The 22,905-nt window shown below is 52.9% G+C and overlaps 1 protein-coding gene across 2 annotated transcripts in view; it reads left to right on the top strand.

The window, feature by feature from the left end:
* The window catches only part of KIRREL3 (kirre like nephrin family adhesion molecule 3), a 555,134-nt gene that overhangs the window by 449,129 nt on the left and 83,100 nt on the right, over positions 1-22,905 (top strand). For both annotated transcript variants that reach the window (XM_007183376.2, XM_007183375.2), the window contains exons 3-4: positions 14,335-14,484; positions 19,076-19,225. In XM_007183376.2, coding sequence (XP_007183438.2) covers positions 14,335-14,484; positions 19,076-19,225 — 300 coding nt within the window. The remainder of the gene's footprint in view (positions 1-14,334; positions 14,485-19,075; positions 19,226-22,905) is intronic.

The following is a 22,905-nucleotide window of genomic DNA, read 5'->3' as shown; positions in this document are numbered from 1 at the left end:
TTTCTGGCTTGAAGCCCAGGAAACTGTGTTTTTAGCAAGTTCCCCAGGTGATTCTCATGCATACAGAAGTTTTAGAACAACCCGCAACTGGCAAGGCCTATACCAGCATAAAAATGATTTTTTTAAGATGTTTGTTTTTTAAAAAATGATTTAGGGGCTTCCCTGGTGGTGCAGTGGTTAAGAATCTGCCTGCCAGTGCAGGGGACATGGGTTCAAGCCCTGGTCCGGGAAGATCCCACATGCCACGGAGCAACTAAGCCCGTGCGCCACAACTACTGAGCCTGCGCTCTAGAGGCCATGAGCTACACCTACTGAGCCTGCGTGCCACAACTACTGAAGCCCACACACGTAGAGCCCATGCTCCACAACAAGAGAAACCACCGCAATGAGAAGCCCACGCAATGCAATGAAGAGTAGCCCCCGCTCGCCACAACTAGAGGAAGCCAGCGCACAGCAACAAAGACCCAATACAGCCAAAAATAAATAAAAATAAAAATAAATTTTAAAAAGTGATTTAGGACATAGATATTCCCCAAATAGACCAAATGGTCTTAGGAGATTTGCTTTTACTTCCTTGTGCCTCAGTTTTATTTTTTTGGGCCTTAGGCCCTCCCCCAAAATAAGACTTTGGATAAATCAGAACACAGAACATTAGGGCTGAAAGGGGGTACCTAAGGGACTGACTTCTAGTCTAAACCCTGCATTTACAGATGGGAGTTGAGTCTCAGAGATGGGAAGGGTCAGGCCCAAGAGCACACAGCTAAGAGGTGGCAGACGCAGCACCAAACTGGTACCTCCTGGGCCTGGGTGCTCACGGCTTCTTACGTCCGGACAGCATCTCTTTTTTTTTTAAATTTTATTTATTTATTTATTTATTTATTTATTTTTGGCTGTGCTGGGTCTTCGGTTCGTGCGAGGGCTTTCTCTAGTTGTGGCAAGTGGGGGCCACTCTTCATCGCGGTGCGGGGACCGCTCTTCATCGCGGTGCGCGGGCCTTTCACTATCGCGGCCCCTCCCGTTGCGGGGCACAGGCTCCAGACGCGCAGGCTCAGCAGCTGTGGCTCACGGGCCCAGCTGCTCCGTGGCATGCGGGATCTTCCCAGACCAGGGCTCGAACCCGTGTCTCCTGCATTAGCAGGCAGATTCTCAACCACTGCGCCACCAGGGAAGCCCCGGACAGCATCTCTTATAAAAGAGAACAAGACTCGCTGGACTTCCTAGGGTCCGGGATCCATGGCCCCGCCTCCAGCCTAACCCGCTGGTTCCCAAGCTGCTGTGCTCTAAGCGGGCACCATAGGAGCTCTGTCTGCCTGTAACTGATGCCTACAGCTACCTCTCAGGCTAATGACAGTCCGTCACCGCTCTTCAGCCCCACTTTCTTTATTTCATGCTGCTCCCTACCCTCCCCCAACAATGGTTCAGTGAGCACATATTCCAATCCCGAAGACACAAGAGCCCGAGGCTTAGAGAAATAAGGGGACTTAGCCTGGGCCCCTGGCCAGCCAGCAGCAGGCCTGAGATGACCTCCAGCGTCCTAGCCTTCAGAGGCTGCCCGAGTGTCTCCCATCTCTACCCCCCCCCCCATCGCCACCACCAAAGCCCACACCGCTCTGCCCTTCCCATCTCGGTCAGACTCCAGGATGACCGCAGGCAGGGATGGATGGGCTCCTTCACAGGCACCGACACGCCAGTATTTCCAGCAGCCCTTATCAGTGTCGTCTTGGCATCCAGAACTTGGCTGAATGGATGGAGGATCCCCTCTGCCAGCCACTAATGAACTCAGGGCAGGCTCGGGCTGGGGCTACAGGCTGATAATCAGGAGGCGAAGGATTTATAGTGCCTTTGGAGTCACCTGCCTCGGCCAGCCCCATTGTTTTCCATTAGAGCCCCACGCTGTCCTGGATAACCTTGGCAGACTGCGTGTCCTAGGGAGAGCCGTGTGAGGTTGGGAGGACCACAGGCTGCCCGGCTGCCCCAGCTCAGGCAAGGAACGAGGCGGGAGAACGCGCCCTCAGTACTTCTGTCCTCATCCAGCCCTGGGAAGAGTAGTCACTCTCTCCCGTGTAAGCCCCAATAAAAATTCAGCACAAGTTTTGGAACGTTCATGATATTGGCAAGCTTCCCCTCACCTGTGTTTCAGAGTCAAGGCTACCAACAGCTGCAGATGGCAATGCTGGGGTTGAAAGCCTCTCTCCCAGCAGAGGTCCAGGAGGAACAGACAACGGAGAGAAGGCTTGTCTTCCACCCCTGCCTATTCTTCTGGCTTCTCTGTATTTCCAGTTCTGGTCCAAAGGAAGGAGATTGACCTCTTTCCGTCCCAACAGGGCTCTAAGCCTGTGCAAACCTTGACAGGAGTTAGACGTGCCACCCGAGGCAGTTGCCCCCAATACTCCCAGCCTAGAGGAACCGTGTCCCTCTTAGTCACATCAACACCTATAACTTTCCAGATTTGCAGATGAGTTCTCAGGTCAACACCCAATGAGAGGACACGTCGTGAAAACACTTCTCCCACTGCCTGAGCCATAGTGATGCTCAGTAAGTGTGAGTGAGTCCCACCTTCTTCCGCCAGACCCAAGGATCCAACTACAACCAGGGCATCTTCTCTCTTCTCCTGAGCGATTCCGGGCCCCTCTCCACAACTGAGCTCACTGCCCTCCCCCAAACCTGCTTCTTCCCCTGAGACAGCAGTGGTTCCAGCAGTCACCCATTCACCCCGTTCTGCAGGCCAGGGAGAGGGGGGCCTTTAGCCCTCCATCCTCCTCGTCCCACGTCAAGTGCTATCAGTTCTACCTCCGTTGGCTCCTAAATCCATTTCCTTCTTTCCGTGGCTGCAGCTTCAGCCTGAGCCCTTGTGAGCAAAATCCTCCTCATCAGTCTTTCTGCCTTCAGGTTATCCTTCTTCATCCGCCCTCCTCACCATGGCCACTGTCATCATTCTCAAACTCAGACCTGAGCCTGTGGGTCAAAACCAGTAATGATTTCTCATCAGTGCAAACTTCTTAGCATGCATTCCAGGGCCTACGCAGCTGGGCCTACCACGTTCTCTCGATACACATCCTACATGCACAGAGGCCACGTGCCCGTTGCACCAGGCTCGCGGTGAGAGGGCGCGCAGGACCCTGTGCGCTTTCCTCAAAGTGTCCTGTTCATTCTCACAAACAACCCAACAAGCATGATTACCATCCTATGGGGAAACTGAGGTTCAGAGTAACTAAGAAATTTGCCCAGGGACACACAGCTGTAACAGCAGAGCCAGAGATCACGCCCTAGACCGTGTGGCATCTGTGCTTTTATTCCCTGAACGCGTTCGGACCTCCTCGCTTTCCTTACGCCGTCCGCATCCCAGGGAACGTTGCCTCCTTGCCCTCACCTTGCTTACCCTTCCAGGCCATTTCCGAAGCAAGCCCTTTGGCAACTCCTTTCCCCATTCTCCCAGAAGGAAAAACCTTTCTTCCTTGGGACTTTCTTTTTTTATTATTTTTATATAAGTTTCAGGGGAACACATAGTGATTCACAATTTTTTTATTATTAGTTAATTTATGTATTTATTTATTTTTGGCTGCACTGGGTCTTCGTTGCTGCAAGTGGGCTTTCTCTAGTTGCGGCGAGCAGGGGCTACTCTACGTTGCCGTGCACGGGCTTCTCATTGCGGTGGCTTCTCTTGTTTTGGAGCACGGGCTCTAGGCATGCAGGTCTCAGTAGTTGTAGCACGTGGGCTCAGTAGTGCGGCATGTGGGCTCAGTAGTGTGGCTCGTGGGCTCTAGAGCACAGGCTCAGTAGTTGTGGCGCACAGGCTTAGTTGCTCCGCGGCATGTGGGATCTTCCCGGACCAGGGCTCGAACCCATGTCCCCTGCATTGGCAGGCAGATTCTTAACCACTGGGCCACCAGGGAAGCCCTAGTGATTCACAATTTTTAAAGGTTATACTCTATTTATAATTATTAAAAAATATTGGCTATATCCTCTGTGTTGTAGAATACATCCTTGCAGCTTATTTATCTTATCCACAGTAGTTTGCACCTCGTAATCCCCTACCCCTCTCTTGCCCCTGCCCCCTTTTCTCTCTCTACTGGTAACCAATAGTTTGTTCTCTGTATCTGTGAGTCTGTTTCTGGTTTGTGATATTCTTAGGACTTTATACCTCACTTGGGGCACCTTTTATTTTAGTTCCCTGTGCCCATATTTGTCGCCTCCAGACGCTAAGCTCCTTGTCGTGCAAAATACATCAGTCCCTCCTCTGCATCCCCACACGTGGCCAGGGGTCTTGGAGATTGATGGGGTGGGACCTGCCCCTGTGTGTGGCCAATGGCATATCGCTGGTACCATTACACCCCAAAATGATCAGTTTTATTATTAGTCAGGGGGCTAGGACATAACCCCATAACCCCCAATCCCGCTCCCCTGAGTAGGTCACAACAGGGCATTCCAGAAATTCCCCAGAACTCATTCTCCCGCATTAAGAGCTGGTCCTGTGCTGAGCCACAGGACAGCAGCAGAAGTCAAGACTCGGGCCTCCAGGCACGATCTGAGCCATCCTGCCCTGGTCCTTTCCCACCCGCCTGGCATTGTTGGTGTCAGCTGAGCGCTGAGCTGGCTCCTGCCTCCCCTCCCTTCCACCCATCTGTTCGCTTCTTGGACCCTGTGCAGCTTCCCTTAATCTCATAAGAGGCAATTTGCGTGCTCCGGGCTGGGAAAAACCTGGTAACAAATAATCCCCGGTACAAGTATTCTTAAGCCTTCCCCAATTGGTCACTAATAGCAGAGCAGACGGTGACATTTGCGCCTTTTCTGCCTGGCTGACCAGGTAGCTCCGGGAGGCTGAAGCCGGTAAAGGCAGGGCTGCAGGAGGCTCAAATGCTCACCGCTCTCACCTGCATGACTGATGGGAAGAAGCAGATTCTAATCGGTCCAACTTCAGATTTGCAAAGCCTCCTTTCCCATCCCTGGGACCCCTCGTGGCTCTAGTTTTAATAGCCCTGGGCTCAGGAAAGACTCACGAATAGTGATGAAAATTAGAACACACCATTATGAAACACCTTGTGTGTGCCCAGATCATTTACACATGTGGCCCCTCAGCCTCACGGCAGCTTTGCAAAGTAGGTGTGTCACCCCCATTTTACAAATGGGGAAACTGAGGCTCAGAGTGGGTGAGGAATGTGCCCCACATCATGCTGCTAGTGACAGGGCTGGAGTTCCTTCCCAGGCCTGCCTGGGTCTGTGTTTTTTCCACTGTCCAGGACCCAGGCCCTGGCAGGTGACCCGTTAGGTACTCAAAGTGGGTCCCTGAGGTTACCTGTCACTCACACCTTTGCTTGTAGTTTCCCTCCCACAGAAGGACATCTTTCTTCCATCACATCCCCGTACCCTGATTCCTCCTCCAGGAAGCCCCTCTGTTTCTTCTCCCCACCCCTACGCTTGCAGCAGGCCTTTCTTTTTTTAAAAAAAAAGTTTTATTCACTTTTTTTTTTTTTTTTTTGGCTGTGTTGTGTCTTCGTTTCTGTGCGAGGGCTTTCTCTAGTTGCGGCAAGCAGGGGCCACTCTTCATCGCGGTGCGCGGGCCTCTCACTATCATGGCCTCTCTTGTTGCGGAGCACAGGCTCCAGACGCGCAGGCTCAGTAGTTGTGGCTCACGGGCCTAGTTGCTCCGCGGCATGTGGGATCTTCCCAGACCAGGGCTCGAACCCGTGTCCCCTGCATTAGCAGGCAGATTCTCAACCACTGCGCCACCAGGGAAGCCCGCAGGCCTTTCTTAAAGGCCAAAAGAACTTTATGTGACCTCTTTATGAGACTCATCACCTTCTCCCTCACGGTCTAGGAACTTGGGTCAAGTGCAGCCGTGCACAGACTCTCAGTAAGTTTCACCGAATGTCCTGGGAGTTGCAGCAAGCAGGACTTCAGCCGGGCTGCCCCCGCATTCAGGAACAGGGGTGGCACTGGTGCTCCCCAGGGCATCAGAGAAGTCCTTACTCCACCTGCTCCTGGACCCCTGGGCATCCTCGGGGCGTCACTCGGCCTCTCCCTCCTTGCCGTTCCCTCCCCGCTGAAGGAGCAAGTGAGGGCGGCAGTGCACCGGGCTCCGTAAAAACCAGGCAAGCTTACCAGGCGGCCCTGATGTTCCTGTCCAGGTCTGGCTGGGATTAACCCTAAGGGCAGTGGGCACCTCCCCTCCGCCTGCTACTGGAGCAAAGCCCTGGCCAAAGTGCCCAGAGAGACGGGAAGAGGAGGGTGAGCTCACTCCACACCATCTCCCGAGGGGGGCTGCAGGGGATATGGGGACATCTGCACCCCTGCTCCCCGCATCGGGCTTCGGTACAGACTTTGCCCCGAGGCTGTCTCTCCTGTTACGCTAACTAACCCCACGCCCCTTGCTCTCTGCACTAGTGCGTGCGGACCCCACAGAGAGCTGCCTCTCATCGCAGCATGGGACCACCTGACCACCAGATCAGTGACTGGGGAGAGGCACAAACACATACGCCTGTAGGGGTGGCAACAGACTTACGACGCCGCAGTACCAGAATGTGTCCCCAGGAGATCTGGGGTTGACGATTATCGGAGGCAGGGATGGGTGAGCGCCATGGTCCCTCTGAGCCTGGCAGGGAGGACTCCGGCCACCATGGGTGTGGCTCACTGGGCCCTCTTCCTGCCTGTTCTACACACACACATACACATAGACACACACACACACGCACAGCCAGAGTCAGGCCGCAGCACCACGAGCTCCTGGAACCTTAAAGCCTTAAAGATTGTCCAGACCACAGTCCCTTCCAGGGGTCTCCAGTGACCCTGACAGCAGAGGGAGGCCTTGGCCTTCTCAGCCTATATTTTAGTCCCAGAAAAAATTCCACCACGCCCCACCCCCCACAAAATTCTAAACCAGAGGCTTTCAAAGATTCTGGAAGAATAAGAAGAGTTTGTTCAAGAAAAATTTTAAGTGGTTGACAAGGAATAGAAGCAGAAAAGTCTGGCTGGAGAAGGGGTGAGGCCTAGAAGTCAATTCATTCAGCCCCACAGACACGCATGCGCGCGCACACACACACACAAACACACACACACGCGCATACACCATGGCAGCCAGGCCCCTGGAGCGCGGCTGTAAAGGCATCACTCGGGGTGATCTGGCCCTTATCACCTCAGCCAGCAAAGTGCCTCTTCCCTCCCCAGGAAGTAACTGGGAATGGGGGGGGGGGACCTCAGATCGGGGGCCAGAGGTGTGTGCGCTCATAGACACTTACGGGGTCTTCAGCGTTTTAAATGTTTTCCTGGAAGACAGTGGGGACCTCCCCGCGCCCGATGGTGATGGCTCTCTCCATGCTAAGGTGTGCTGCGAGACCCCAGAAAGAGACTGAGGCGAGGGGCTGGGCGGTCAGGGCCGGCAGGGGCGCCCCCTTCGGAGAGCCTGGTGGGCTGATGGAGACGAGGGAGAGAGCGGGGGATGGGGCGCTTTGGAGAACAGTCTAGAGAAGTCACAAGAGAGGTGCTGAGCAGAAAGCAGAGGGCAGGGAGTGGCCGGCAGCAGGACAGGGCAGCAGGGCTGCAGGAGGGGAGGCCCCAGGCTGTGCTGGTGCGGGGGGTGGGGGACCTGAGCCCTCCAGGGGCTTCTCCCGCCGCCCCCTCCCCCGCCCTGGGCCAGGCTGCACCCGCACCTGTCCCTCCCAGCGCTGGGGAGATGAGGGTCTTCCCCCCACCTGCCGCCACCCCTACGCCTCCTCCCCCTCGCCAACCGTCAGTGCCCGCCTCCATCCCCATCCTGACTCAGAGCCCGCCCGCGGGGCGCAGGTGCGCAGCTCGTCAAGATGGGGCTCGTCAGAGCCCTCCCTCCTCCTCGTCCTTCCAGCTGGAAGCAGCCCCCGCTTCCCGAGGTTTGGAGCGAAGGCTCCAAAGGCCCCACCTGTTCAGACTTCTGCCTCTGCCGCTGCCCCTCACCTGCTGCCTCACTCCTGCCTGCTCACCCCTAATCCTGACTCAGCAAACCCTGAGGGGGTCACGTTCCCTTTCTGGGCTCCGTGGGGAGACGCAGACTCCCTCCCCTGCCCCCGTGCTGTAGAGGTCTGTTGCCGAGGCGGTGAGAAGCTCTCTTGGCCCGGGCAGGACACGGCAGCCTGGGCGTGCCGGGTGACACGCGGGCCGGGGCAGTCGCCTCAGAGGCTCTGAAATGGCCCCGGGACCACGGTTCTGCAGGGCCCTTCCCTTCCTGGGACAGGACCATCCTCCCAGGAAGGGAACAGGAAAGATGGCCTGCATCCACCTCCAGGATCACCTCCCCCTCCCTCTAACCCACCAAATGTGTGAGAGCTCCAGATGCGTTTCCACCTGGCCCTCTCCTTTAACATCTCCTCGAGACTTTTCAGTTCTGGCCAAGGACGAGGGGAAGGAGGTCTCAGGGGTGTTCTATGAGCTTCCCGAAGCTGAGGTCTAGTAAAGCACCTCAGGATGAGGCCCTGAAACAGGACTGCTGGGCCTGCTGCCCCTTCTCCACCACGCAGCACTCTGGGTCCCTGTACAGCCTCATGTTCCCGTGGGTCTCGTGTGGTACCCATTTCATAGGACTGCCTATGGAGAGAATTCAATCAGATAACCTCTTAACACATGGTTTACATTCAATGAAAGTCAGTTATTACTAATTCTATAATAATAAAAATACTGTGAATAATATATAACTAGTTATATAATAATATTTATATAACAGTATTATATTAATAATGACTAGCTGTATAACAGTAAGTACCAATAAATACTACACCTTCTTTCTTCTGAACACCCACCCCGATGGTGGCCAGCACTGGAGTCCACTCTGAACCTTAACTCCGCTGGGAGGAGGCTATGTAAACTTAGGGAAGAACCAAGAAAGCGCTTTTTCTCCAAAGATCCTCTGCCTCTCTTTAGATGGTCTGAGGGAGCTGCTCGGTCGGTGGGATGAGTACTTGTTTGAGAATAAAAATCCAGGTTCCAGGCCCTTAATTCAATAGCCAATGTGGGATAGTGGAAAGAAAACAGGGTTTGCAACCAGAGACACTTTTCGTTTAAATTACACCTGGGCACACTGTGTGACCTTGAACTACACCTGGGCCCACTGTGTGACCTTGAACTACACCAGGGCCCACTGTGTGACCTTGAAGTATACCTGGGTCCACTGTGTGACCCTGGGCATGTCACTTCATTTCTAGGAGCCTCAGTTCATCTGCAAACTGTGGGTAATGACAGCTAACTAGCACTGTAGTTATATCCTCCATGAATAACTCAAGTTATTTTTGTCTGGTAAAGCCTGACTCCTTGGGACGCTGACCCTTTGCCTTTATTTCTCACCTCACTCCTCCTGTGTGGTGTGCTCAGCACAATATCTGTCTAATCAGTCGTTTATAATGTAAAAAGCATCTTTCTGCAGTGACCACAGACCTCGGGAGACAAAGCAGAGTAGATAAGCTTCCTGGGCCACAGGCGAATTAAACCTAGGCGCTAAGAGCACCAGATGGAAAGGTAGCGGTGTCCCTGCCCTCAAGGGGTTTACCCTCTAGTTCTTACTTGCTTTTGTTTCTTTGGCATCTAACATACAGTAGGTGCTCAATAAAGGACTGAAGACATTAAGGGAGATGGGAAGGAGGAAAAGGGGTCAGCGGAGAGGAGGAGAGAGAGAGAAGACCCCCTCCTGGTGACGGGAGCTCTAGAGGTACAAGCGAAGGTCATGGGCTGAGCACTCAGCCTTCAATGACGGGCAGAGCTGGTCGGGGGGCCTGAAAGAGGGGCGAGTTCCAGGAGGGTGAAGCAGTGAGGACTGGGGCCGGGAACCTCAGTGGAGAGCCAGCCCAGGGTTGCCACTGCTGAGCAGGGCGGGGTGGATTGTGGAGACGCTTGTAATGCAGGCTGGAAGGTCAGGAACCCTCCTGCAGACAGCGGAGAGCCACACCCCCTGTAAAGGGAGAGAACATGAGATAGTGGTGATTTAGGAAGAAAAATTCAGCGCAGTACTTAAAAGGATTCATAGTCTGTTGAAAGAACCCCAGTTGAGATGATGAGGGCCTGGGCTTGGATGGTAGCTGCAGGAATGGAGAGGAAAGGGTGGATCTGAGAGATATGAAGGGGGGAGGCTGGGCCAGACTCGGTGATGGTGACAGGTACATGTACCATGGAATACTATTCAGCCATAAAAAAAGAGTGAAATAATGCCATTTGCAGCAACATGGATGGACTTAAGAGATTATCATACTAAGTGAAGTAAGTCAGACAGAGAAAGACAAATATCAAGTGATATCGCTTATATGTGGAATCTAAAAAAAACATGATACAAATGAACTTATTTACTAAACAGAAACAGACCCACAGACATAGAAAACAAACTTGAGGTTACCAAAGGGGAAGGGGGGAGAGCAATAAATTAGGAGTTTGGGATTAACATATACACACCACTAAATATAAAGTAGATAAACACTAAATATAAAGTAGATAAACACTAAAAATAAAATAGATAAACAACAAGGACCTACTACATAGCACAGGGAACTATATTCAATATCTTGTTATAACCTATAATAGAAAAGAATCTGGAAAACAATATATAAATATATATAAAACTGAATCACTTTGCTGTACACCTGAAACTAACACAACATTGTAAATCAACTATACTTCAATAAAAATAAATAAATAAACAAAAATAAAGCATGAGAAGGGAGGTCACACGGGCTGCCAGGCTTCACACCAGGAGAACATCTTTGGAGAAAATGGGAAACTGAAGCAGAAACCTGGGATGGTGTTGAGTCACAATGAGAGCAGGACACTGGCTGAGGCAGCACACACTACGCTCAGATCAGAGCTGCCAGATGTGGGGAGCCCAGACGTGATCACCTGGAGGGATGGACCAGGTCGCATTCACCCACTTCTCACCAGACAATGCAGTTTCTGCCTCCTGGCAGGTCTCAATAAGTGTGTGCTGAATAAACAAAGGTTCTCAAGGGGCTTCCTGGCTACGCAATATACTGCCCAGGAGGTTATAGAAAATGATCATTTGCCTTTCACCTCTCTGGACTGGAAAGCAGGAAGTGAGGGAATCGGTGAGGAGATTCTTTGGACAAGAACCTGCCCCTGTGGTTGCACGCCACATCCCCAAGGGCACCTGAGCCTAAAGAGGAGGGCTCAGGGCCTGTCCCACTAGGCCATTCCTCCACCTCCTCTCCATCCTCTCTCACTGCAACCTTCATCTCCTCTAGAAGTGACACCTGACTTAGGTTCTGCTTGAGAAAGCATCTCATTGATTCAAAAAAGTGTTCTTAGTGGCTTGTATTTAATGCACAAAAATTAAAAGTATGCTGGGGACTTCCCTGGTGGCCCAGTGGTTAGGACTCCATGCTTCCCCTGCAGGGGGTACAGGTTCAATCCCTGTTGGGGAACTAAGATTCCGCATGCCGCCAGGTGCGGCCAAAAAAGAAAAAAAAATCATCAGAGCACTAACTACACCCTCCCCCCAAATAATTTGCCAATTATGTCCTTTAGGGCAGCTTTTTGAGACTATCCTGTGTACCTGTATCCCTCCAGGAACATTCTTTCCATAGAAAAGCCAAGGGTATCCAAACAAACAAAATGTGAAAGCCGAAAACTCTCTCTGAAGACTGCTAGGATGGGTCGGGAGACTCTGGTCCCCTCGAGGCCTGCTGCTACTTCCCTGCCCCTCAGGCTCCCTTCCGGCGGCCCCTACCCCAACTCCTGGCTCCGAGGCAGCCTCCAAGGTGAAATCGTGAACGCGCAATGTCCACGCCTGCTTCTGACACCCTCTCCTCCCAGCCCCTCCAGAGCCCGGTTTCCATGGTGACAGCCCCTCTTCTCCCTGGGGCACTGCCACACCCGTCCCCCTTGGGCTTCTCACCCTCGCCCCTGCCCGCATCTTGGCCTGGGGATGCTTCCTGCACTCCAGCTCTCCGGGCACCCTCACCAACACCAAGAGGAAGCGGGATTGGGTGCGGGGGAGACCAGGCCAGTTCCCACCGCAGGCCTCCCTCTTCGTGGGCATTCTGGGGGCTCAGGCTCTACTGCTGAGGGCCAGCTCACCCCAACCCCCCAGCTCTCAGCTGACAACCCGATACTTCTCTCTGATCACACACTCTTTGGCAGCTATTGCTGCTGTCTTGACACTGTCCTTGCAAGGAAGGTGCTGAGATAGAAGAATGCGCTGTGAAATCATCATGAGGGCCTGGAGAAGGAGCCTGGGAGAGGACCACTCTCCCACGCACTTGTCCTCTCTGCATCCCAGCCTCTCCCGCCCCTCTTTCTCCTCCTCTTCTCCCTGCTGCCTTCTCTCCATCTCTCTCCTCCTCTCCCCTCCTGCTCTCCTCACTCCCCTCCCTCACTCGCTCCTTCTCCGGTCTCTCCCTCCCTTTCTCCTCTCATCTCTTCCCTCCTTCTCTCTCTTGTTTTGGTGCCAGAAACAGTCTAATTACAACAGGGAACTTGAAGAGACAGAAAGGAAGAAAAAAAAAAACAAAAAACCACCCCACCACACATAGCTGATGATAATGTCCTATGAAATCTAATTTATAAAGCTCAAATCAGAACAAAAAGTGTTACTCTCACAATTCAGGGCCGATTTGATTTTTAATGAGATTCCTCAGAGACCCAGCCGAGATCTCATCAGGTTGAAAACTCAGCTACCTTCCCGCCTGCCACAAACTCTCCAGTGTGGACCTCTGTCTCTCCTCCACTGCCATCCTCAGCACCCCTCGGAGCGACACGCCAGTGGCTCCCTTCTTAGGGCCATCTGCTGCTGACAGCTTGGCCCTAACCGTGGTCCAAGCCTGGGGCTCTGTGCCCCCAAGGTGGACAGCAGCCGGTGTCCAGGACCTCTGTGGCCGCCTCTGACTCTCTCCAGGTAGAAGGGCAGCCTACCCACCAGGTCCTGTTTTCCTCGGCTGTGTATCTGCATCTGCAGAGCAGGGGGTAGGAAAGAATACAGGCTTAGACGTCATGAACCCCAGGTCAAACCCCACTCATTAGCTGTGTGACCTTGGGCAGGTTACTTTGCCTCTCTGATCTGGGTGTCTTTGCTATAAAATGGGAATAGTCCTGCTCTGAAGTGTAATTACACGGTTACAGGAGGGACAGCATGGGAAGCACAGATGGCACTGTGGGCCGGGAGCTCAGTGGACGTCAATGTCCCATGTCCTGTTGTCCATTCAGCTGTGGCCTCCCAGGGAACATGGGTCACATCACCCCCCTTCTTCAGCAATCCCTCCAGGATGAGGCGTAGGGACCTGCATGCAGTAGATGAGAACATGGTCCTTAGAGCCAGAAAGTCTTGGATTCGCTGCCCTGGTCCTGCCGCTAGATGCTCCCTGGACAATTTAGTTAACCTCTAAAGCTCAGTGTGCTGAGTCCCTGTGAAAAGGGGTTAATAAGGCTCCACACAAGTGTTGTGGGGATGTGACAGCCACAGAGAAGGCCCACAGGGCACGTGGTGAGTCATTAACATGCGCAGCTCCTGTTACTATTTTTTTACCTCCTAGGGCCTCATTTCCTCATCTGAAAAATGGGGATAAAAATAGTACCTGCCTCATAGATTGTTATGAGGATGAAAATATTAACAGGCTAATATTTTTAAATCTCGGAACAATGCCTGGCATATTGTACCCAATGTGGATGTCTTTGTTTAATAAAATATGAACTGCCTACCTTAGATGGTTCAGGGAGGTGTGTATGGGCAGGTGTGGGTTCACACTGATGATTTGCTCCCAGTGACAGAGAGGCTGGTGCAGGGTCTGCTGCAGAAAAGAAAGGGACAGGAGACGATTACCTGCTCACTCAACCCCACCATCCCTTACACTACACCACCCCTCATCCCACCAAATTTGGCCCTAGTCCCATCCTGGGAGCCACTAAAACGATGATATTATTGATATTTCTTGGATTCTCAGGTTTAACCAAAGCACACCACGCCCTATGCCTGTTGCCCTCTTGAAGCACACCCCGCCCCCCCCAGAGTGCTTCCAACTGGGGGTCTCTCTCCTGCCTCTGCCCCCTTGTGGAAGTAGGCGCCAGGAAGTGGCGTTAAAGGGAAAGAGGAATAACACGTGCCAAGTGCAGCAGCGCGTGGCCCGTTTTGGGGGCTGGAGGATGGCTGGACCACAGCGTGAGTGCGCTGGGGATTGATGGGCAGGGAGCCTGCAGCCGGGGCCAGCTCCTGCAAGCAGGGGATGGAGCTGGGGGCAGCGAAGAAGCCGCTGCTGGGCCCCAGGCAGGTAGGGAGGCGCTCTGGGGGTCCTCGTCCCCCAGGGCAGCCTGGGCTCTGCTTCCATAGCTCGAGGAGAAGCCCTTCCGGCAAGTAACTGACCGTTGCACTTGTTTCCTTCCTAGGTCAAGTGTACTCCTTCAGCCAGCAGCCCCAGGACCAGGCTGTGGTGTCGGGGCAGCCAGTGACACTGCTATGCGCCATCCCTGAATACGATGGCTTCGTTCTGTGGATCAAAGACGGCTTGGCTCTGGGCGTGGGCAGGGACCTCTCAAGTGAGTACCCCCGGACCTCCCCAAGAAGGCCTTAGAACCCACCCCTGCCCTACCCACCCACCCCCCCTCCTAGGGAACCCCATCTTCCTAGGCATTTGGGGATTAAATCTCAGCTTTCATTGCAGATCCCAGGGGCAGAGGCAGGCGAGGCAGGCCCTGGGTCCAGGATGCATAGGACTTTGAGGGCCCCTCTGACTTCTGGTGATGAATTACGAGTAAACCCTCAATTCTGGCGGTCAGTCCTAAACTTAACACAGTGTTGCCCTGGAGGGTCCATTCCAAAGTCAAACATGATTCACATAAAGTCAGTTTTCCAGAAGTAAAGTGTTCCTTTTCCTTGGTCCAAAACGTATTCCCCACTTAAGTCACAACCTTGTTCTTCCCTCCTTCCATCCATTAAAGGGAGCCAAGTAGATTGAAAACGCGAAGAAACCTGGTTGGGTTTAGGGGTCGCCATGTGATGGGGAGAAAAGAAAACAAGTGTTTAAAATAAATTCCAAGCCTCGTTCAGCCCACCACCCAGGCTGGCATTCAGCAAAGATGCGCTGGTGGGCTCCCATGGCTGTTGATGGCTGGCGTCTGTGCTGCCTAGTTGGTGCCCACGCCCCATCACCTGTTAACTATTGTAAATGTCAACCCTTAAGCCCATACAGACGTTTTTCCAATCCATCCTCTCCCCTGGGAGAAAAAAGAATGAAATCATCCTCCTGGTCACTCACCCATCAGCCATTATTATTCTCCCCTGAGGAGGGTAGGCATGTGGCTGTTTGCTAACTTAGCATAAACCGCAAAATGCAGAACGAAGAATGTGGGTATCCCTGTGGTTGGGGAGTGTCTGGGGGTGGAGAAGGAGAGAAAAATATGTATTCAACGGAGAAGTAGCTTTGCCTCTCTCATGGTGTTCAGCTGCAGGAAAATAAAAATCGAAGTGCACTCAGGAACATGATGGTTGGGAAATTAATATTTTAAAATGTGAGTTATGTCTTGCCAGAAATGTGTATTGAAACATTATAGCAATGGTCAATAGCATCACAGGGTTTGAGTGCTGCAGCCCAGCTGAGCATGGATAAAATACACAATCACATCTCCAAAATATACTGTGCTGCCATAAAATTTAACTATTGTGGGAACCAGCCAATTTCAGGGACTCTGAACCCCCTTACCCCAGAGGAACTGGGGGAATAATACGATCTTCCCAAACCGAGTCCTTCACGCTCCACGAGGCTCTGAGCTGGCCCAGCACTGCTGCTGGTTAAGGAAGCTCTCTGGGTTCCTGGTCAGTGGTTTTCAGCTTCCATCAGGGACTGGGGACTTGTTGGGTGGGTGAAGAGGAAGCCCCAGGTCACCATGGAGGGTTCATAGAGTGGTCATCGCTGCATGGATAATTGACCCTCTGGCATCCACTTCCATGAATGGCTTTCTGGGATCCAGCATTGGGTCCTGCTAAGTGCTGGAGGGCAATGGGATCTGATGAACTGGGGTCCGTTTCCTCTCCAACTTGACTCCATTGATAGAAAGAAGGTCAGCCCTCTCCTTGCAGAGCCAATAAACTCAAACTCTTGGTAACGTGTTTTCTCTGTATTTGATCACTTGTCCCAAAATAGCATCATGACAATAATGACAAATATATGCTCAATAAACACTGTTTGCTTGCCTGATAAGAATGTGAGTGTAATAGATCTCAATTCAGTTCAGGAAGTATTTGCCGAGCACCTAACACTGTGGGGGAACTGGGGCCCGTGTTATGGGGTTTCAGCCTGCTACAGCTCTGCCCTCTTCTATTTTAAATGTGTAGCCCCATCCAGTCTACCAGAAATGATGCCTTAACTGAAGACCTTACTATCTTTCTGGTCACCAAAGCTGGAAAAAAACAGTCGAAGGAAGTGATTTATAAATACATTCCCTCATACTGATGGAACATTTTTCTTCTAAGAAGCTCAAATACTTCTCAGACATTATCTCATAAATCTACAATCATCCACGGGTAGAAAAAGAAGGCTTTTCCCCTTTGTTTGGCAGGTAAATAGAATCACAGCTGAGAAAGAAATTGATTCAAACAAATACCCAATCCCAGTGCATGGGACCCTGGCTTGTAACCCCAAAAGCCCTTATACCCTGTCTGCTCTCCCTCCTCAAAACAGGGACCTCTTTGGCTACCCTATGTCATTGTTATGTTCATTTAAACTAGCATTTATAGACTACTTACTGAATGCCAGGCACTTTACATAGATTATCCTGTCTGATCTTCACCGTAACTCTGTGAGGTACTAGCATTGTCCCCACTTTACTGACAAGGAAATGGAAAGGCAAAGAAGTTAAAGTAACTGACCCAAGACAACAGAGCTAGGCAGTGATAGAGCTGACATTGGAACCCAGGCAATTTGTCTGTAGAGCCCAGACTCCCAGTAACTTTGCCTCCCCTGGGAGTAGCAAGAGAGAGCATTGATGCTGTGGAAGGAGCTAGAACTTCCCCAGAATCTGTGCTTCTGGGCCTGTGCTTTCCAAAGATGCTGTCAGTCCTTGGGATAGCATCACGGCTCACTGCCTAATTATGCAAATACAAACAAACCCATCACTGATGTTTTCAGCAGCTTATGAGAGCGGAAGCCTGCTGTTGACGGCTTGCAAGTCAACAAAAACACAAGCTCCGGCCAAGATGCCTGCAGGAGACCAGGGGCTAATCACAGGACAGTGGGATCCAGAGGCTGGGCTGGAGGGGCTAGGGGCAGTGCGCCAGCTACACTGAGGACAGCTGCAGCAGGGTGACAGCTGAACTAGCACCCACTTCCAGCCCCTCACCCGGCCCCAGGGAGAGCCAACTTAACTTAGCCGGGCTCCTTCCCAAAGCCCAGCAGAGGGCAGGAAGGGCGGGCAGGGGGGCGGCCGGGCTCTTGGGGGTACAGCTGATGGCCTTGTAGCATCTCCGGCCAGGCCTGAACAGCTGTGCAGGGCAGGACCACTTGATGGCATGATGGGGACAATGCTAGTCGTGAAAACGTGAGCCTGAAAGGCTCAGCCACACAGGATGCACCCCAAAAGCATACTGGGGAGTCTGGTGGAGGATCACAGCTACCTCCACTGACCAGAAATGGGTGCTGCTTAACAGCCCACCCCCAGGGAGCCCTGCCCCACCTCTGGAAGACCCTTAGGTTATGGGGGGTAAAAGGGGCCTAAGAGCGCCAACACTTCATCCAGAGTAGAAGTCTCCTCTGCAGTGTTCCTGACATGCGATCATCCCATGTATGCTTGAATACAGCCAGTGACGGGGACCTCACTACCACCTCTGGCAGCCCAGATCTTTGTGGGACACCAGTAAATTGTTAACAATATTCTAAAGTATTTCCCCATGTTCATTCTGACCCTTGGTCCTAATGCCGTCCTTGGGAGCTACATGAACACATCTAACCCCCACTAAGAGACTTGGAAATATTTGAAGAGAGCTATGGCATGTCTCTGCTTCTGTCTCTTAAGCACTAGTCTTCTCTTTAAAAGGCCAAATGTGCCCAATTCCCTCCTCCTATTGCACGTTTCTGAGAACTCACTCTGTCCTAGCGAAGGCCCTTCAGAAAGAGGAGCAGTGTGGGGCTGCTGGAGGGTGGATGGGCCTCTGAGGGGAGGAGGGACCCTGTAAGGCACTGGTGGGGGGGAAAGCAGAGCTCTGGGAAGAGGACTGATGGAAAACAGATCCTGCTGGGAGAAACTAAGGAGGTCGAGGGTCCAAGACCCGGGAGAGAGAGGCTCTGCCCATCCTGGCAGCCACGACTCATGTTGGCATTTGTATTCAACCCGCAGAGCATCAGGAAAGCTGCTTAATGATTTATCATTCTCAAGCTTTTATTTATCTGTTATTCCTTGCCCATGGTGTAAGAGGCCCCAAATTTTTAAGTATCCCGAGTGCCTCCTAAGTGTTTAATCAGGCCCTGGGGTTCAGGGGGTCGTAGTAGGAATGACCAGAAAAGAGCCACTTACAGTTCCAAGTGACCAGAAGTTCCTGGGAACTGGTGGGTGGGCCTCGGTTTCTACTTCCTATCCATCCTGAAACTAAAGTTTTCCCCAAAGTGACTCTTGATCCTTTTCCAAGTTTTTTTTTTCCTTCTTCTCTCTCCTTCTGACTCTGTCTTCTCGGTTTGTACATCTCAGCCTGGGTCTCTCTGTCTCTCTGTGTGTCTCCTTATTAGAATGCATGTCTGCTTTGCAAACCACAGTGCCAAGCGCGCTGCTTTCCAGGGTGACAGCCCCGCTGTGTCTGTCCACACTTAGCACCCCTATCTCTGCTCTCTCCTTCCCGCTCTAATAATAGCTTCCCCAACATTCCTAAACTTAAAACCTACAGTACCCTTGTACACGTACACACACACACACACACACACACACACACACACACACACACGCGCTGCCCCAGCCCCCTGGGAAACTCTCTTTTGTGCTCCTTATACTGAGATCAGGGCCCTGTGCAGTCACCTCCTGCTCTGCCAGCCCCTAAGACCAGCCCCGGCTCGGGTGTCCCCCCGGTCCCCCGCTGTGCCTGTCTGTCATGCCCGGCTCCTCCACCCCCACCCCAGCCCTCCTGATATGCCTGCCGTCTCCACAGGTTACCCACAGTACCTGGTGGTAGGGAACCACCTGTCAGGGGAACATCACCTGAAGATCCTGCGGGCAGAGCTGCAAGACGATGCCGTGTACGAGTGCCAGGCCATCCAGGCCGCCATCCGGTCCCGCCCCGCACGCCTCACCGTCCTAGGTAAGAACCGTCCGTACGCTGGGCTGAGGATGCTGTGGGAAGCACCCTGGGCTCAGCTCCAGAAGCCAGGGGACAGACTGGAGGGGCCTCCCCACTGGACAAAGCCCCCCGGCATTGTCCCACAGGGCTCTGACCACTGCTGCCCCACTGTGTCAGTCCCTCCCCACCCAAAGGGGGAAAATGAAAGTTCCTGCCCTGGACATCAGAAGGCCAGCACCAGCTGACCTCTGACGTTGCCCAACCCCAGTGTGTTTGACTGCCACTTAGGGAGTTAAAAGGGGCTCCTGGGTGCTTATTTATTGAATCAGGAAGCATGTTCTGCACACGTGATCCAGGTGAGGTCCTGTGCTCGGTGATGGAGATCCACAGAAGAAGGGGACACATCCTCGAGTCCCTTCTTTCTGAATTGCCCTCCCCTGGTGCTGACAAAGCCCCATCTAACCCCCTCCCCTGTCAGACTCAGCATGGAGCTCAGTTCTCTCCATGATTTCAGCATCCACAGGGACCACCCTGACCCTGCTCCTTGCCCCCTTTGCTGCTCCCTGGGAATCCCGGCTCTCAGGTGGAGGACCGGGCTGGCTACGTCATCCCCAGGAAAAGTCATTTCAGGTTCTTATGCTCAATCACACCTTTACCCCTCGGTCGTTCTCCATCGTGGCTTCCCAGGAGCCCAGCATCCCTGGGACATCCTCCTGAAGGGGTCCCCACTCCTTGACTCGGGCACACCTGCCGGAGACCAGGGGACGGGCTCGTCTCCCCCTCCCGCTGCCTCGTCCCAGCTTAGAGTTCAGCCCCTGTCAGCCGCCTCCTCCGGCCGGATGTTAGCCAGGAGCCAGGCCCTCGGGGAGCTACGCCGGCACATAAGTAATAATAGCTCACGTTCGCAAAGCGCTATACAGCAGCCCTCTCAGCACCTCCACTCATGTTACCGCGCCTGCTCCGACGCTGGCCTGCGGGGCGGGGATTGTGGCCCCGGCTGAGGGTCTGAGGCTCAGAGAAGCAAAGGGCACGCGTGGGGGATGGGACACAGGCAGCCAGAAGAGGGAAGTCCCTCCCACCCTCGCCTCCTGCAGCCGGTGCGAAGTTTGACAACAGGGTCAGCAGCTGGGGCGCTGCCTCCTTGCCACCGGCTGCTCAGAGATGAAGTATTTACGAGGGTGTCAGGTTATCTTCAGATCTACACGGCCAGCACACGGGGTAGACTGTCTCAAGCACAACAGCAGACTGACCCTGGAGGACCACTTACCCAGCTCGGAGCTTGGCTTCTTGAGACGGGAAGGAGGAACTGGGGGCCAACCTCAGAAACCCCCTTCCACCTCTGAGTTTCCCCCCACCTGCGATGGAAGGAATGAGAAAAATAAACCTGCTCTGGAGGGTCAGTAAGTTGGGATTGACCAGGAAGTGGGCCTCCTGGGTTAGAAGGGGAGGCTGCCACCTTCATCTCTCCTGAGATGTGGCTAAAATGGGACCCGGTCTATAATCTCTGTGGGGATTGAGGGAGGAGAGGGGAGGATTTAGTGCCTAATATATTTTCTGATCTTTAAGGATTGCAAAGGGCCATATAGATTTGCTAAGCGGAATTGTAGGATCTTCATCTCCAGAGGTTATTTAGCACCGCCCCTGCCCTTGTACCCCTTCTAGGGGGTCCCAGAGATGCTAAAATGAGAGGAACCTGAGCAGCGCCCACTCCTGACTTCACGCAGGACCGAAAACAGATGGAGACTCCTCTGGTTCTTAAGTTCACGTCCTGGTATCAGAGCTTCAACCTGGTCATACCCAGCCAGTCACAGCCTCCTTTCCTCTCTACTGTCTCAGTTAGGTGACAAAGTCCACATTATCCCAAAAGTTTTACAGATAAGGAAGTTGAGGCTCAGAGAGGCAAAGGCTCTCATGGGAGGTCACACAGCTTATTTAGCCCTCAAAATAGACCCCAGATTTTCCAACTCCAAACCACTTATGTTACCTCGCCTGTTCCGATGCCGGCCTGTGGGATGGGGATTGTGGCCCCAAATGAGGGTCTGAGGCTCAGAGAAGCAAAAGGTGCTCTCTGCCCGGTCTCCACATCCCTAAATGCCAGGAGGATTGCCTTTGTCTGGCTGGTTAAGAGCCAGGCTTCTGAGAGCAAGGCCTCTGGATCTGATCTGAACAGACTTAATTTTGTCTTGGGTCACATCTAAAAGGCATTCACTCCCCCGTCTCCTTCTCCAGAGGCCTGACCTGGCACTGGCTTCTGGCAGTTTGGGATGGGAAATGTTTCACAAGTCTGGAGATCAGTTGAAGAGGGGGAAGGCAGAGTTTCCAGGATACCCTAGCAGGACGGCCTGGGTAGAATTCCTGAGGCCAGAAAGGGAGACTGAGCTGGCATTTGTCCATAGGACTTTCATAAGGACTCCACAAAAATCACTTCTCAAGCTTCCCCAGGCTCTGCTACATTCCCCCCTGACTCCTCAAGGCTACCCTAAGTCCCTACCCCTGAGTGGTCCTGTGGGTCCCAGCCCTGACCTGGCCCTGCAGGACTCTAGCTGAGCTTCTCCATGGTATACAGCCCCACCTACTGCCCTGGAGGGAGGCCCTACAGGCAGATGCTGACCCAGCCTTCTGGAAAGGGAGCCTGGTCTATTCACGGTGGTGGATAGACAGGGCTTCTCCTGTCCCAGCAGAGAGAGGGCTCTTTCTACCCTGGGCAGCCAGCTTCCCAGCCAAGATCCCATCTGCTTTGCCATGACATCTCAGCCTGGAAAAATGTCCCAGCCAGATCCCCAAGGGGGACGCTGCTTTCCCTATGTTCCAGGAAAGAGAGAGCTTTCTTAATTTAGTCTGTATTTGCCCGAGATAGATTTTTAATTAAATAAAGTAAGAGCCTGATTAGAACCTGCAGAAGTTGTAAGAGATAGATTTTTAATTAAATAAAGTAAGAGCCTGATTAGAACCTGCAGAAGTTGTAAGAGAGGAATCAGATGGTATTCCAGCAAAATTGCAAAGCAAACACTTTGGCTGGAACAGAGGGAGACCCCCAGGGGTCTTCCATCAAAGCACCAAGTGAGAAGGGCAAATACGAGAGATTATATAGCCAACAGATGTGCACTGTTAAAATATGCAACTGCCGGCAGCCTGCTTAGAGAAGTCAGAGGGCCAGCTCAGAGTCTGCCATGCTCCAGGGAGGGCATGGGGACCCGGGCCCGGCAGCCAAGCCTAGAGTCACAGACACATTAATTAGCCTTGTGTTCCCAGCTCTCAGATGCGATCAGGCAAGGAGCCACTGCGAGCCGAGCACTTGCTACCTCAGGGAGATGGAGGGAAGGAGCCAGGGGACAGAGAGGGAAAAGGGGAAGGGACAGATCCTGTGAAGCTGAGCAAGGCAAGGTCTGGGCGCCCCTCCACCCCACAGAACACCTCCGGAATCGTGGTGTCAGGGGCAGAGCCACAGGCTTGGAGGCAACAGTCACGGTCCTGCCATTAACCAGCTGTGTGATCTTGTTACCCAGCCTCTATGGGTCTCAGTGTCCTCATCTGTAAAATAAAGGTGGCGACAAATAAGATGACCCATTACTATGAAGAACCATCCAGCTCCCAGAAAGCAACGACTTCTGCAATAAGGAGCCCAACTTGCTCTACCAGCTATTTTAGGAAAATCCCCCACTGGAACCCGAATTCATGTGGTGCCTGAGTCATAGACAGTA

The sequence above is a fragment of the Balaenoptera acutorostrata genome, chromosome 9 (genome assembly GCF_949987535.1).
Source record: "Balaenoptera acutorostrata chromosome 9, mBalAcu1.1, whole genome shotgun sequence".
Classification (NCBI taxonomy): domain Eukaryota; kingdom Metazoa; phylum Chordata; class Mammalia; order Artiodactyla; family Balaenopteridae; genus Balaenoptera; species Balaenoptera acutorostrata.
This window is presented reverse-complemented; position numbering and strand designations above follow the sequence as displayed.